At 41.8% G+C, this 15,982-nt stretch overlaps 1 protein-coding gene across 1 annotated transcript in view; it reads right to left on the bottom strand.

The window, feature by feature from the left end:
* Positions 1-15,982, bottom strand: part of dnah1 (dynein, axonemal, heavy chain 1) — a 537,372-nt gene that overhangs the window by 281,103 nt on the left and 240,287 nt on the right. Inside the window, exons 29-31 of the mRNA XM_080184401.1 lie at positions 11,430-11,543; positions 6,332-6,520; positions 2,660-2,765 (exon numbers count right to left, since the gene is read on the bottom strand). Coding sequence (XP_080040527.1) covers positions 2,660-2,765; positions 6,332-6,520; positions 11,430-11,543 — 409 coding nt within the window. The remainder of the gene's footprint in view (positions 1-2,659; positions 2,766-6,331; positions 6,521-11,429; positions 11,544-15,982) is intronic.

The following is a 15,982-nucleotide window of genomic DNA, read 5'->3' as shown; positions in this document are numbered from 1 at the left end:
GTGGTGGTGGTCTCTACCTCCCGTGGGGTGTAGGGATTTGCAGCCATAGGGGGCGATTCTCCCAAAAAAATTCAAAATGTTGAAGTTGTGAGAAAACTGGAGTAAATCACGCTGTTTTTTTCAGTGGGAGTTCAGAGAAGAATCTTTCACACTGCGCACTGCAGAATGTTTCAATGTAAATCACATAAAAAATCTATGGGCGGGGCCTATTTCTGCTGGAGAGGCTGAAATCAGTGCACTGAACAGGTCTCTGCGCGTGCAGTGATTTGTCAGCGCCGAGATCAACACATATGCAGTGCCCCTGTCTATTGGCCTCCTGATTGCTGGCCAGCCTGATCATTTGCCAGCCCATATTTCTACAATGCCAGCCCTCTCACCTCCCCCATGGCCTGATTGCTGGCCCCCCAAGCATGCCCAAGCCCAGCCTCAATCCCCCATCCCGACCTCCCGCCTCATGCACCCCTCGATCACTTCCACAGTGCCAAATACCCTGCAGCCCCAAACCCCCCTCCCCCAGATTGTCCTGTCCCCATCGGGCCCCACCACCTTGGCACTGCTCCATGCCTGGTGGGCAGTGCAAAGGTGCCCTCTGGGCAGTGACATTTTGCCCCTTGGGTAGTTCCTGGGGTGCCCAAGCTGGCACAACCAAGGTAACAATGCCCAGGGGCACACTCCAATCCTCTGGGGAGCCCCGATTGTGTCCCCTTCACTTTAGTGGGTCACAGACCTTGGTCCTGGGCCCACTAATGATAATTGAAAGAGATTACAATGAAGGTGTGCACATGTAATGCTGCTCCATGCCTATTTCCAGTGTGGAGCTGATGGCACCAGAAATCTGGTGTGGGGAGGTGTGCTCGGGGCCATAGAAAAGTACAGGTCCATCATAAACTGTGGAAACTAAACTAAATACAGGCAAAGTTTACCTGCAATGGAGCAAAATATTTGTCCAATACATTTAAAAGGACACCATGAAACCTTAGAGGACTTAGGTGTTTAATATCTAGAGATCAACTTAATATCTGAACAGATTAAGTTTTAGTGAATGGGAAGGATAAAAAAACCCTATTTTAGTACCAAGGGCATACATAATTTCATTGTTTCTACAGTTTTGAAGGCAATTAACTTTGCACCAATTTCTGGAATTACTTTTGCAGATTACACCCATATTCAAGTCTTAGGGGGCAATTTTACATTTTGATTCTAAGTTCTGAATCTGGACGTAATTCAGACCTCACTTGGAAACCTGTTCTCAGGCGCCCTCAAATGCACTCAGCTTGAAGAAAAAAATCGTGAATCTGAATCACGCTGTGGGCTGGGCTTATTGCACCTGAAATGCTGCAGCTCCAATCGGAGCTTTCAACTGCACATGCACATTAAAAAAAATTTGAAAAGCGCTCCCCTGTCACATCGCTCCCAGGCCACAAAAAGCGGATAAAGCGGCCCAGGAGTGATGGCTCCCATAGATATCACCTCAGCCCACAACCTAACTGTTCCCTTTATCCACCCACACACACCCCTCTCTACCCAGACCGATCGTGACCCTCTGCCACCCTTGCCACCACCGATCGTCCGCAGAGTAGCAGTGGACACCCCCTACTCCTACGCACCCCCCCGCCACCGTGCCCCCCCCCCCCCCCCCCCAGCCCGCCCCTCCCCTTCCACCCCAGCAAACAATTGGGCCTCCCTCCATAGCCCCCACACTAGAGAACAATCTGGCCTCCCTCCTCCACCGCTCCCCCCACTACCACCACCAGAGAATGATCTGGTTTCCCTCCTCCTGTCCAACCCCCCTCTTCCCCTTCCATCCAAGAATGAGTTAAAGGGCTGCCAGAAGCTCTGAACTTACCTACCTCTTCAGAAGCTGGAGTGCCTGAAACAGATCTTTGCCAAGCATGTCTGTTTTGCACCAAATCTGGACAGCGAACACGATGGTAAAGGGGGAAATGCAGGTAAATTTGGGTGTCCAGCTCATTAAGTCAATTTGAATGCATGCAAAGGAATTTAAATTGACATTGCACCTGTTTCGGGCACAGTGCCAATCGCGAACATTTTTGGGCCTTGGTAAAATGGGTATCTACATGGACACGGGCATGGATTGAGCTATTTGCTTCATGCCCAACTTTACCACGTTTTCGCGCCCAAAAATGGGCACAACACAATGGCAAAATCGGGCCCCTCAGTCTTAGAACATGATTTCATAAAATGCATTTGGCACCCAATTTATTAGGTCTCTTTGGGTAGGAATTCACTTTTTCAATTTTGATTCCTTTCAGTTGTCCATATTGAATATTTTTCAAAAGCATTTTATTTGTCTTCATTCTATATTACAAATGTAATGTATTTTAAATGGTTTGGCAATAAAATGTATAACAAAAATATATTTTTTTAAACACTCAACTCTTTTGTTTCTGTCACTTGAGTTGAAATTAGCATGAGCATAGAGTAATATTTTGGGTGAGTTGGATAATTCCATACATTCATTTTAGTACTGGATTACGTTTAGACACTTTCGTTCCATTATCTATTATCCTTTACCCCTGCCTGAATATTATAATTGTTCTTGGTTTTTGTCCATACCACCATGGTAGACCAACAAGTCTTGGGAAAGGGGCTGCTCTGAATAAATAGTAAATATATCAAGGAATAAGTCAAAACTCACCCTTTGTTGTTGGGCTTTCTGAATTGTTGTGATCTGTTGCGCCACCACTGACAAAACTTCAATATCAATCCGATTAAACTCATCAAAGCAAGCCCAAGCTCCTGAACTGTAAAATCACCACAAGAAACTATTAGCTAGAAGATACTAATTTATTAGGAATGTCGTAAATTGGCAAACTAGAATGCAAAGAACGGTTGTTAAAGTTAAACTTCATTTATTAATCATAGTAAGGCTTCCATTATTGCAATGAAGTTACTGTGAAATTCCCCTAGTTGCCACATTCCAGCGCCTGTTCGAGTTAATATCTTTCATGCATGCCTTTCGAACTGTAGGAGGAAACCAGAACACCCGGAGGAAACCCACGTACACACGGGAGAATGTGCAAACTCCGCACACAGTAACCCAAGCCGGGAATCGAACCCGGGTCCCTGGCGCTGTGAGGCAGCAGTGCTAACCACTGTGTCACCATGCGCCCCTAAAATGTAAATTGAGATATAGACACGGCATGAGATTTCACATTCAGACATATCCAAAGGGGAAGGTATAATTGGAAATAGATTTAGGCACTGTAATTGCAAATAGGTGGATGCAATTCTACAGACAGTGAGTGGCTGAATTTGAGATAAATGGACAAGAATGTGGTTAAAACTGATTTGAAACGCCAATAACAAGTATTTGGGATGAAGGCAGCAGGTATCAGCAGTAGATTAGTTGGTAGCACACTTGCCTTTAAGTCAGAATTTTGTGGGTTTTAGGCCCACCCCAGAGACTTGAGCACAAAACCTAGGCCGACATTATAGTACAATACTGAAGGATTGTTGCATGGGCTTGTTTTTTGGAGGTGTGATATTAAACTAAAGTCCTGTCAGTTCTCTCAAGTGAACCTCTGAGTGAAGAAAATTCTCCTCATCTCAGTATTAAATGTCCACTCATTATGCCGTGACTGTGTCCTGTGGTTCTAGAATCCCAACCAGGGAAACATCCTTCCTACATTTACCCTGTCACGTCCCACAAGCATGTTGCTGATCTTCAATAAGATCAGCTCCCATTCTTATAAACTCTAGAGAATATAGCCTAGCGTCGTCAATCTCCCCTCATGAGATAGTTTTGCAATCCTAGGGGTTAGTCTCATGAACCTTCACTGCACACCCTCTGGGCCAGTGTACCCTTCTTCAGGTAATGAGACCAAAACTTTACACAGTCTTTTGGGTGGGGTCTCGCCAAGGTCCTATCCAATTACAATTCTTTACTCTAATACTCACAATACCTTTTTAATAAACCATTTGCCTTCCAAATTGTTTTCTGTACCCGTATTTTAACCTATTGTAATTCCCTGATCAATATTTCCCAATGTTTTGTCATTTAAAAATATTCTACTTTCCTATTTTTCCTACCAAAGTGGATAACTTCACACTTCCCTACATCATATTCCATCTCTCACATTCTCGGTCTCTCTGCTAACCTGTTTAAATCCTTTGGCAGCCTTTTTACATCCTTCTCACAGCTTACTTTTTCACCTAATTTTGTATCATTAGCATACTTACACACATTACACATCTCTTCATCTATGTCACTCATATAGAATATAAATAGCTGTGGTCTATTTGAAGCCCATGAAGCACTGATCCATGTGGTACTTCATTAGTTGCCAAAAATGGCCCATTTATTCATAACCTCTGCTTTCTGTCTGATAGCTAATACTTGACTCATGCTGTTATAATGTCCCCAGTCATGAGAGCCCTAACTTTTTGCAGTAAATTCTCATGTGGTACCTCATCAAATGTTTTCTGGAAATCCAAATACATCACATCCAATGATTTCTCCGTATCCACCCTGCTGTTTATAACCTCAAAAAAATCTAAAAGATTTGACAAATACGATTTCATGTATCAGGGGTTGACTATGCTTAGTTACTTTATGAATTTTCAAGTGCCCTGTTCTCACTAGCAACAGGTTCCAACATTTTTCCTCTCAGCTAATTGACCTATAATTCCCTGTTTTTTATCTCTCGCTCTCCTGTCTTGAGTAGCAGAGTTAAGTTTGCTACCTTCAATCCACAGGATCTAGAACATAGAGAATTTGGAAGATCAAAACAGATATATCTCGATCTCTGTAACCACCTCTCCTAAAACTCTTAGGTGTATGCCATCAAGCCCAGATTTGTCAGTTTTTAGTTACGTTAGTTTCCATAGTACTATTTATTTACTAATACTAATTTCCTTAAGTTTCTCATCCTAGCCAGATTGTGATTCCTCCATACTTCGAGACTATTTCCTGAAGATAGACAAAGTATATTTTTTAAATGTCTCTGTACAGAGGTCTTTTGGCATAGTGGTAGGGTCACTACTTTTGGGCTAGAAGCTCCACAGGTCTTGTTGGCCCATGGAAAGAACATTCATGATGTGGTACAATGGGCTGATAATCAGCCTGGGAAACCTCCCACCACCTGCCACTAATCCCCGAAGGAAAAATAAAAGTGTGAAGATACGCTAACAATGACTGTAATTTTCTTAAACACAATTACAAATTCCCCTGTCTCTGTCTCAAAGTGATCTATATTTACTTTCATTAATCTGTTTGTTTTTATAATCAAAGTTTTTATAATATATTTTTATGGATGGAATCTTCCATTCATCCAGCAGTCAGAATCGTGCCAAGCAGGGATACTTAATCTGGCAAGAGACTAAAAATCTGTTTCCCAACGGTGAGATAAACTGTGAAACTTGTTCTTTCAATTTTCAGGGGAGGTTAAAGCTGGGTCGAGTTTCTCTATTTGCATATATTAGCATGCTCATTAATATGCCACCCACTGAAATTAAGTTCATCATCCAAATTAAGTTCCTTGTCGATGAGGATTTAAAGCATTCAGTTCTACAACTGTAAATAGGTGGTGAGAATCTGGTGAGCTTGACTGCTTCCATGGCTTTGAGCTGAGTAGATGCTGCTTTTGCTTTCTTGGGGGCCTTATATAACTTAATTCATGCTGGATGCCACTAGCAAAAACTGTGCCAAGGCTGGACATGCAAGAAAGATTAAGCAGGGAAGTTGGAGAAACAGTGTCTGGGGGATGATGTCCTTCACCTGGAAGGGGTGAGGTACGGATGCCATGTTTAGATGGGGGCCAGGCAAAGGGCTTAGCTTAGCTTGCTAGCTTTGAGATGGAGGGAAAGCTGTAAAGGACACGTTTACAAAATCACTTCAACTTGTTCACAGATCCATTTAGGTATTGATGATGTAGACTGCAGGCAGCCCACCTTGGTAATGGCTCTCATCCAGATGAGGGGAAGGAGGGTCCATCACAAGTTGGCAGAGGGCCAGGAAAAAAACAAGGGCCTGAGCAGTGGGATCTCTATAAAGTCAAAACACTAGTGATCATGATCCACTGCAATGGCAGGCATTTATCCAATGACCATGGGTGTATTAGGTGATGTTTTTAATCGAGAAATGAAATGAAAGGCAATGCCAGAGGCATCTTCACATGTACTGAGCTCTGGTTGCTCACATCTGCCAACTTCTTCAGTAGTAGTTGCGACTGCAAGGATTCTGGAGTTGTAATGTGGACCTTCTTCCTGCATTGAGTGAATGGCTGACCTCTAAATATGGAATATGGCTTCCATGGCAAAAGCATGGGAACACAAGTTTCCTACACCATGGATTATTGTCATCTCATACCTGGCCAAACCTTTAAGAAATTTGCCCATTGCTAAGAAATCCAGCTGGTCAGAGCAGTTGAAAACGACAGTTTGTATTGCGAGGGCTTTACCCAAGTCTTTGGTAGTTTCAGTTTTCCCTGTGCCAGCAGGTCCAGCAGGTGCGCCACCAAATTTAAGGTGCAAAGCACCAGTTAATGTCAGGTAGCACCTAGAAACAGGAAGAGGTGTTTCAAAATCCATTATAATAATACAGTGGAAAAAAAGATTTGAATGTTGATTTTGTGAAGTTAAAAGATAACTAGTGAAAAGTAAAACTTTAAAAGTTTATTTATTGGTGTCACAAGTAGGCTTACATTAACACTGCAAAGAAGTTACTGTGAAATTCCACTAGAATGTTCCATTTATACCTACGTTTTACATGAGATGAGTTATTTGAAAAACTGAACTTGTGCTTCAAGATAACTCACATATCTTTGATCGCAATGAAGTGATATTTTCATTCATAAACTAAATCATTTTTCAGGTTGAAGAGATGAAATGGAAGAAATGCAATTCAGGGCCACCCAATTTTTCAGGGAAAAACTTGATTAATTTTCTGGCACACCCAAAGTCAAAGGCAACATGCAAGGTGTCACCAATAATACATTTCTTAGATAAGCAAACTGTATTTCTACATTAGCTGTAGGACCTGGATTATGAAATTCAGGTACTATTGGACAGAGCAAATGTCATAAATATTCTGCCTAGTCATACCAAGCAGATAGTAGTCTAAACAGTGATCCTCAAAAGAGATCAGTGAAAACTTACTCAAAGCAGAAATACTCAGGCTCACAGGAAAATCCAAGAACACTGTTAGCCTGTTCAAGACGCTTCTTGGAATCACCACCTTCCCTACTGAGCGAACCTGCCTCCTGCTCACTATGGGAGCCAACTAATTTCCCACTCTCCCCAGCTATAGAGGGGCATCGGTTAGTCACTCCTAAGTATATTTATATTGTACAATTTTTCTACAATTAGTCATTACAGTATTTTGAATGGAAGAGTATTAAGGAGAAAAATGCCACTTGTCAATCTTCATAAAAATCTTAAATAAATGTTATATTTTTTCTCAATAATAAAAATTTGTATTATCCAAAATAAACATTGAAAGAAAATTCAAAAAATAAAAATGATATTTCACAAACATTTGATTAAAAATTGTTAGTTAAGTTGCATTTTATGTTCTTAAGCTCCTTCATTAACGTTTTGAATTGAACTGCAAAAAAACCTGGAGTTAGATTTGATATTTTTGTTTAGTGTTGGGAAATTTTCTTGCTAAATGCAGATTGTGCCATTTAAACAGGTATATTGTACCAAATTTCCCAGCATGCATATGTTAAAACAATAAACTGTTCTTCTTTAGTTTCTGGTTGTTCAGGAATTTTTTTTGAAAAGATAGAGGAAAACTTTATTCAGGTAGTTTCCATCAGAGAGGGTTAAAATCATCCCCAAACAGAAAGACAAAGTGAGGGAGGGAGAAAGTCAGTCTTTCTTCCTTCTAATTTGATGTTTTAAAATTATAAATTGAATTTTGAAGCATAGTGTAGTAGCATAGTTGAGGGAAATCAAATATAATAAGATCAGAGGGTGAGTAATTTGAATTAGGTTAGTGACAGGAACTCTGGTTTCTCAGTGTTGCTTTGGAATACAGAGTTGTGAATCAGGCAGAGAAGTTTATAGCGAGTTAAAGACAAGATAAATGGCAGCTGAGCAACATACCGTGGTAGTTCAAAAAAGAAGAGGAAGGAATAGCATTGGGTTTGAACAACAGATATGTTGAGATGGAAGAATGGTACAAACTGGGACATAGGGAGATAAAAGTGAGAGAATGGAGTAGGTATATGTGTTTAGGGAAAGGGATAGGAAAAGAGCTACTAGCACCATGATTTCCCTCCACATTCCCTGAAAGTGTTGCTGACAGTCAATCTTTCACTACTTCACACCACATCATGTTACCCACCAAGTTACCCATCATCACTCGCCTGAAAGAAAACACAGAGAAGGAGAAGAAAGACAGGAAGGAAAGCACAAATATCAAAGATGGAGAAAAAGAATGAAGAGTATAGGACAAAAGAGGAAAAGAAGTGACAGAAAAAGAAAAGCAACATGAAAACAACAAATATAAGTCGAAGAGCTAGAAAATACAGTACACCTCCACCAACATCATAGAAACAAGTCACAAAATCAGAAAATACTGGAAAATCTCAGCAAGTCTGACAACGTCTATGTAGAGAGAATAGCACTAATGTTTTGAGTTTGCATGACTCTTTATCAGGGCTCTGACGAAGGGTCATCCAGGCTCTAAACATTGGCTCTATTCCCTCTACACAGATGCTGTCAGTCCTGCTGAGAATTTCCATCATTTTTTGTTTTTGTTTCAGATTCAAACATCTGCAGTATTTTGCTTTTATCCATCCCATCATGTCTCATTGCTATTTTTGAACATTGCAGTATGAAAATCATCTGACACATTTCCTATCTTAATACATTGGCTAAATGATAGTGATTTACAGGCAATTAAGTGCTTTCACAATTTCCTGAGATCATGAAAGGCGTGAAATAAATGAAAGTTTTTCAATTTACTGTTTAGATCTGAGGTCTCTGACTACCTAATCTGGAACTAGTAAGAGGCTGCTTAGAAAAAAATATTAACAAAGGGTAGAACAATTGCTCAAATTCAGATAGGTTGTATTTTCATTCCTTCAAAAAAAATTCTCTCCCCCAGTAAGCAGTCAAAAATGGTTTTAAATCATTCTTTTATCACTGCAGATTTTTATATAATGTAGTGATTCAGCCAAATGCCACTTTCCCATCAGCAGCACTCTTTATTGTGAACCAAGGAAGAGGCTGCTCCCGCAGCTACGGTCAAATAGTCTTCACCTCGAGACCTACAACTCCAGTCCGGGTAAAGTTACAGGCATAAAAAATACCTGTAATTTTACCCGCTGACTGCTTTCCATTGTGTGAACCTCTGTTTGTTCAATAAGGCAGCTTATACTCTACAAGGTCCACAGATAGATCTATTAATGGTGCACCATGGCCTTTGTAGTCGACATAACAAAATCTATATAATAAAGAAGGATCTTATGTTCTGAAACAGGATGAATCATGCACCAGGTTGGGAAGTTCAAGTTCTCAGGGATATGGTAAGAACTCAACTTATTTTTTCCCACTGAAATAAAACCAAAATTCAGCAGATGCTGGAAATCTGAAATAAAAACAGAAAATGCTGGACAAACTCAGCTGGAGAGAGAAACAGTGCTAATATTTCAAGTCCTGAAGAAGAGTCATATGGGCTTGAAATGTTAACTCTGTTTCTCTCTTCACCAATGCTCTCATGGGAGGGGGGGTGGAGAGAGAGAGAAAGAGAGAGAGGAGAGTATGGCTCCTGACCCACTAACAGTGCTGGAAAGTCTCATATGCTGCATTGAATATCCCATCTCCTTTTCCCAAGTTTCCCATGCCTAGGAATCCTAAGCTATAGGTGTTCTATGCAAAAGTCTGTTAAAATCTTAAACACACAGCCTTACTAGCAGAATTAGCTGCTGGCCCACCTCATCAACCTGCCCCTGTTAAATTGGAAGTAAGCTTATTCACGGCAGAATGGAGTCAGTTTTATCTTAAGCCCACCATGCCACCATCCTTATTTCTCTCCTACCCATCCTGGGGGTTAAAATTCTCCCCATAAGATGAATTTTGTCTCTCTGTCGCGGGAATCAGAGAGAGTGAGGGTTGGACAATGGAAAGGTCCATTGCTCTCCAGCGGGATTTTCCAGTTTTTGGGTGAGTGCAGCCAGAATATCCCTCCCCATGTTTCTATTTATAAAACTAATGATTCTGCATGCTCTTTAACAGCATTATTAAGTTGTTGTAACACTTCCTAAGACATTTTTAAGGCAAGGATAGATAAATTTTTGACCAGTAAAGGAATTAAGGGTTATGGTGAGCAGCCAGATAAGCGTAGCTGAGTCCACAAAGATCAGCCATGATCTTACTGAATGGCGGAGCAAGCTCGAGGGGCCAGATGGCTTACGCCTGCTCCTAGTTCTCATATTCTTATTTATGTTTTTAAGACAAAACATGATAACAAGATACAGACTGGTACCAAAGGTTAAAATATAAAGTGGAAGATAAAGTTCATGGTCTCAAGTTGTTGAACTCAATGTTGAGTCCGTAAGGTTTCAAAGTGCCTAATCAGAAGATCAGATGTTGTTCTTCATCTTTCATCTCAAAAGGAATATTGCAGGGAATTGAGGTAAAAGATTATACAATAATTGGGAGGACACTAAAGGTGTAGAGAAAGTGAGAGATCTTGGACTGAAAGTCCACAGATCTCTGAAAGTAGCAGGACTGAATGATAAGGTGGTTTCAAAGGCAAGTGGCCACAAGCTTAAGTACTATAGACAGTTCTGGTCACCTCATTACAGAAGGGAAGTAATTGTATTAGAGAGAGAGTACAGAGGTGATTTACAGGAAGTTGCCAGGACTGGAAATGCAGCTATGATGAAAGATTGGATCAGGCATGGTTGTTCACCTTGGAACAGAGGAGGTTGAGGGAAGATTTGATTGAGATGTACATAATTGTGAGGGGCAGGATTGAGTGAATAGGAAAGGCCTATTTATTTTAGCAGAGCAGTCAGTGAGTAGGAGGCATAGATTTGAAATGATTGACAGAAAGGTTAGAGGGGAGATAAGAAAAAGACTTTTCACCCAGAGAGTTGTGGAGGTTTTGAACTCACTGCTTGATGGCTGCATGCTACAGCAGACAAGGAAATGGCTCACTCACTACCACTTTGTCATGATCTATTTTGAGAAGGCACTGCAGGCACTAAAGGCTAGAAATTTAATTGTTTAAGTTCATATGTAAATGCATTATATATTCTTACTACAATCTTGTCTGTACTTTTGCTTCTTGGGTATTAACCCACAGTTCACCAGTCAGACTTTGTTACTTTAATAATTTATAGAAATAATAACATAGATCGAATACATAAAATATTTAAACACTTAAAGATTCCACCATCAAGAAAAATTATTACCAAAATGCGACAATGTAAAAGTGAAAAGATCAATTTTACCTGTCTGTGAGTGGAGTGATGACTAGGCGACCGGTGTTTCCCAAGTATTCATATCCATAGAGAAATTCAGCATTCACTGCACACACACGGAGGTCATTCTGTGCCCAGTAGTATCTGAAAGACAATTTTCCGTGCTTCAATACTAATGTTACAAAGACATAGGGGCACGAAAACTTGGTAAAGTCAGGCATGAGGTGATCAGCACGATCCGTGCCCACTTTACCAAGGCCTGAAAATGGCCACAATCCGAATCATGCCTGAAACGGGGGCAACAGCAATTTAAATGTATTTGCATGCATTTAAATTGAATTAATGGTTGCTCGCCCAACTTTACCTGCATGTCCCTCTTTAGCATCACGTTCGCCCATCCAGATTTGGCACAAAACCAACATGCCTGGCAAAGATCTGTTTTGGGGGCTCCAGCTTCTGAATAGGTAGGTTCAGAGCTTCCAGAGGCTCTCTGACTCTCTGATGGGTGGGGCGGGGGTCGAGGCAGGCCAGATCATTCTCTGATGAGGGAGTGGGGGGAAAGGAGAAGGAGGGCCAGATTGCTCTCTGGTGGGGAGTGGGGGAGGAGGGAGGCCCAATCGTTCTGTAATGGAGGGAAGCCAGATGGATCTCTGGTGGTGGTAGTGGTGGAGAGGAAGGGTCAGTCCACTGTCACTCTGCTGGCAATCGGTTGGGGGGGGTGCAGAGGGTTGCAATCGGTCTGGGTAGCGGGGGTGGGGGGGACTAGGTGGATAAGGGAGACAGTTGTGTTGTGGGGGTGGGGTGATGTCTGTGGGTGCCATCGCTCCTGCTTTTTGCTCCCGGGTCACTTTATTCGCTTTTTGCGGCCTGGGAGCAATATAACAGGGGCTCATTTTTTGAACTTTTTTCTCACTGCGCACGCTCAGTTGAAGGCTCCAATCAGAGCTGCAGCATTTCGGGCGTGAAAGCCCTGAAACAATGTGATTCAGACTGGCGATTTTTTTTCAGGCTAAGCACGTATGGAAGCACCTGAGAACATTTTCCAAGTCAGATCTGAATTGTGCCCAGATTCAGCACTTAGAATCAAAATGGTAAAATCGGGCCCATACATAGCATAATCCATTTACTTATTCAACCCAGTTTTAATGGTCACTTGAGATTTGGAAATAAATTGAATGGGCATTCAGAACAGTTGGGATTTTCCCACACACAAAACCATTCCACTCTTGATGAGAAGAAGGTATTATACTGAAATATCACATAGGTCAGTGATGATTATCATCTCCTGAATCAGGTACCCCCACCCCAAGGGATGAAGCACCAGGATAAGGAGGTGCAAAGTACAGAAAGGTCTGAGGCACACATCTTTAAGATAAAGAATAGTTCTGAAATGGGAGGAATCAGATAGTTGGGGGAGTGGAGAATGAGAGGCAGAAAAAGATGTGTACCAAATTAATTAAAGTTAATACTGATCTACATGGGAAATATTAATTTCTCAGGACTCAACAGAAGTTAGTAAAGTTTTCAGTACTAGTCAGAGAGTAGAGGTATGGAAATTGGCAGGAATAAAACTTCAAGCACAGCAGATAAAGGGACAACTATGGGAAGGGGTCAACATGGCATTGAGGGTGCTGTATCTACGCAGCATACGGAACAAGGCAAATGAGCTGGAAGCATATATTGCAATTGGAGGGTACAATTTTGTGGGCATCACAGAGATGTGGCTGCAAGGGGATCAGAGGTGAAATCTGAATATTCAAGGATATGTGCCCTATCAAAAGGACAGGCTGATGGGTAGAGGAGGCGGGCTTGCCTTGTTGGTAAGAAACAAAATTAAATCATTAGCAAGAAGTGATTTTGGGTCGGATGGTGTTGAGTCTGTGTAGGTAGAGTTGAGGAATCGCAAAGGGAAAAAGACCCTGATAGGAATTATGTACGGGCCCCCTAGCGGTAATCAGGATGTCAGACAGAAAATAAATCAGGAGATAGAAAAGACATGTAAGAAAGGCAATATTACAGTAATCATAGGGGATTTCAATATATAGGTGGACTGGAAAAATCAAGTTGGTAGCAGATCCCAAGTTAAAGAATTTGTGGGATGTCAATGAAATAGTTTTTTGGAACAGCTCGTGCTAGAGCCCACTAGGGAACAGTTACTTCTGGATCTGGTGATGTATAATGAGGAAAACTTAAAAAGGCAATTTAAGGTGAAGGAACGCCTAGAGGGCAGTGACCACAACTGGGGCAGCACGATGGCACAGTGGTTAGCATTGCTGCCTCACAGCTCGAAGGACCTAGGCTTGATTCCCAGCTTGGATCACTGTGTGGAATTTGAGCATTCTTCCCATGTCTGCATGGGTTTTCTCCTGGTAGTCCGGTTTCCTCCCATAGTCCAAAGATGTGCAGGTAAGGTTGATTAGCCATGCTAAATTGGCCCGATATATATAGGTTAGAGGGATTAGCGGGTTAAATGTGTGGGATTGGGGGATAGGGTCTGGGGTAGGATTGTTATCGGTGCAGACTCGATGGGCCGAATGGCCTCATTCTGCACTGTAGGTTTTCTGCGATTCTATGAAAATATGATAGAATTCATCCTGCAGTTCAAGAGGTAGACATTAGAATCAGATAGAATGGTGTTACAATTGAGTAAAAGAAACTACAAGGCCATGAGAGAGGAGCTGGCCAGATTTAATTGGAAAGACTCCAGAACAGTGGCAGAAGTTTTTGGGGATAATTCAGAAGGCGCAACATAAATTCATTCCAAGGAAGAGAAAGCATGTTAAGGAGAGATTGAGGCAACCATGTCTGACCAGGGAAGTAAGGGATAGCATAAAAGCAAAGGAAAGAGCATATCGTGAGGATTGGGAATTTAATAGCAGCAGAGGACAACTAGAAAAACAATAAGGATGGAGGAGATGAAATATGAGGATAAGCTAGATAGTAATACAATTGAAGATTGCAAGAGCTTTTTTTAGATATATAAAAGGTAAGAGAGAGGCAAAAATGGACATCGGACTGTTGGAAAATTAAGCTAGAGAAGTAATAATGGGGGTCAAAGAAATGGCAGAGGAATTGAATGGGTACTTTGTATCAGTCTTCACAGTGAAAGACATCAGTAACATGTCAGAACTTCAAGACAGTTGGGGGCAGAGGTAAATGTAGCGGCCGTCACGAAGTAGAAGGTGCAAGGGATGCTGAAAGGTCTGAAAGTGGATAAATCATCTGGACCAGATGGACTACACACCAGGGTTCAGAAGGAAATTGCTGAGGAAATTGTGGAGGCATTGGTCATGAACTTTCAGGTGGAGTCAGGGAAGGTGCCAGAGGACTGGAAAAAGGTTTATGTGACACCCCTGGTTAAGAAGGGAGGGAAGTAGAAGATGAGAAATTATAAGCCGGTTAGCCTGATTTGATTGTGGGTAAGATCTTGGAGTCTATTATGTAAGGACGGAATTGTGGAATACTTGGAAATGCATGGTAAAATAGGGCTGAGTCATAATGGCTTCGTCAAAGGGACGTCATGTCTGTCAAATCTGTTAGAATTCTTTGAGAGGGTAACAAAGACATAATACAAACGAGTGCAAGTGGACGTGATTTAGTTGGATTTTCAGAAAGCCTTTGACAAGATGCCTTATGGGAGGCTGCTAAATCAGCTAACAGCCAATGGTGTTAGAGGCAAGGTACTGGCATGGATAGAAGATTGCCTGACAGACAGAAGGCTGAGAGCGGGGATAAGGGGGTCCTTTTCAGGATGGGAACCCGTGACTAGTGGTTTTCCACAGGGATCAGTGTTAGGACCACAACTTTTCATGATATACATTAATGATCTGGAAGATGGAACTGAGAGCATGGTTGCTAAATTTGCAGGTGATACCAAGATATGTAGAGGGACAGTTAGTGTTGACGAAGTGGGGAAGATGCAGAGTGGCTTGGGCAGGCTGAGAAAGTGGGCAAAAAAGTGGTAGACGAAATACAATGGGGGGAAGTATGAAGTTATGCACTTTGGTAGGAAGAAGACAGGCGTAGACTATTTTCTAAATGGGAAATGCTTTGGAAATCAGCAGCACAAAAGCACTTGGGAGTCCTGATTCAGGACTCTCTTCAGGTTAACATGCAGGTTCAGTTGGCAGTTAGGAAGACAAATTCAATGTTAGCATTCGTTTCCAGAGGGCTAGAATACAAGAGCAGGGATGCATGGCTGAGGCTGTATAAGGCTCTGGTCAAACCCCATCTGAAATATTGTGAGCAATTTTGGGCCCCATACCTAAGGAAGGATGTGCTGGCCTTGGAGAAGGTCCATAAAAGGTTCACAAGAATGATCCCAGGAATGAAGGGTTTGTCATATGAGGACAGGAATCTTGGTCTATATTCAATGGAGTTTAGAAGGATGAGGAGGGATCTCATTGAAACTTACAGAATACTGAGAGACCTAGCTAGAGTGGATGTGGAGAGGATGTTTCCACTAATGGGAGAGACTAGAACTCAACCTCAGAGTGAAGGGGCATTCCTTTAAAACTGAGATGAGAAAGAATTTCTTCAGCCAGAAAGTGGTGAATCTGTGGAACTCATTGCCACAGAGAGCT

The sequence above is a fragment of the Carcharhinus amblyrhynchos genome, chromosome 3, assembly GCF_965287045.1.
Source record: "Carcharhinus amblyrhynchos chromosome 3, sCarAmb.v2.hapA, whole genome shotgun sequence".
NCBI classification, from domain to species: Eukaryota; Metazoa; Chordata; class Chondrichthyes; order Carcharhiniformes; family Carcharhinidae; genus Carcharhinus; species Carcharhinus amblyrhynchos.
The sequence above is the reverse complement of the archived record's forward strand: the minus strand, read 5'-3'. Positions and strand labels throughout refer to the sequence as shown.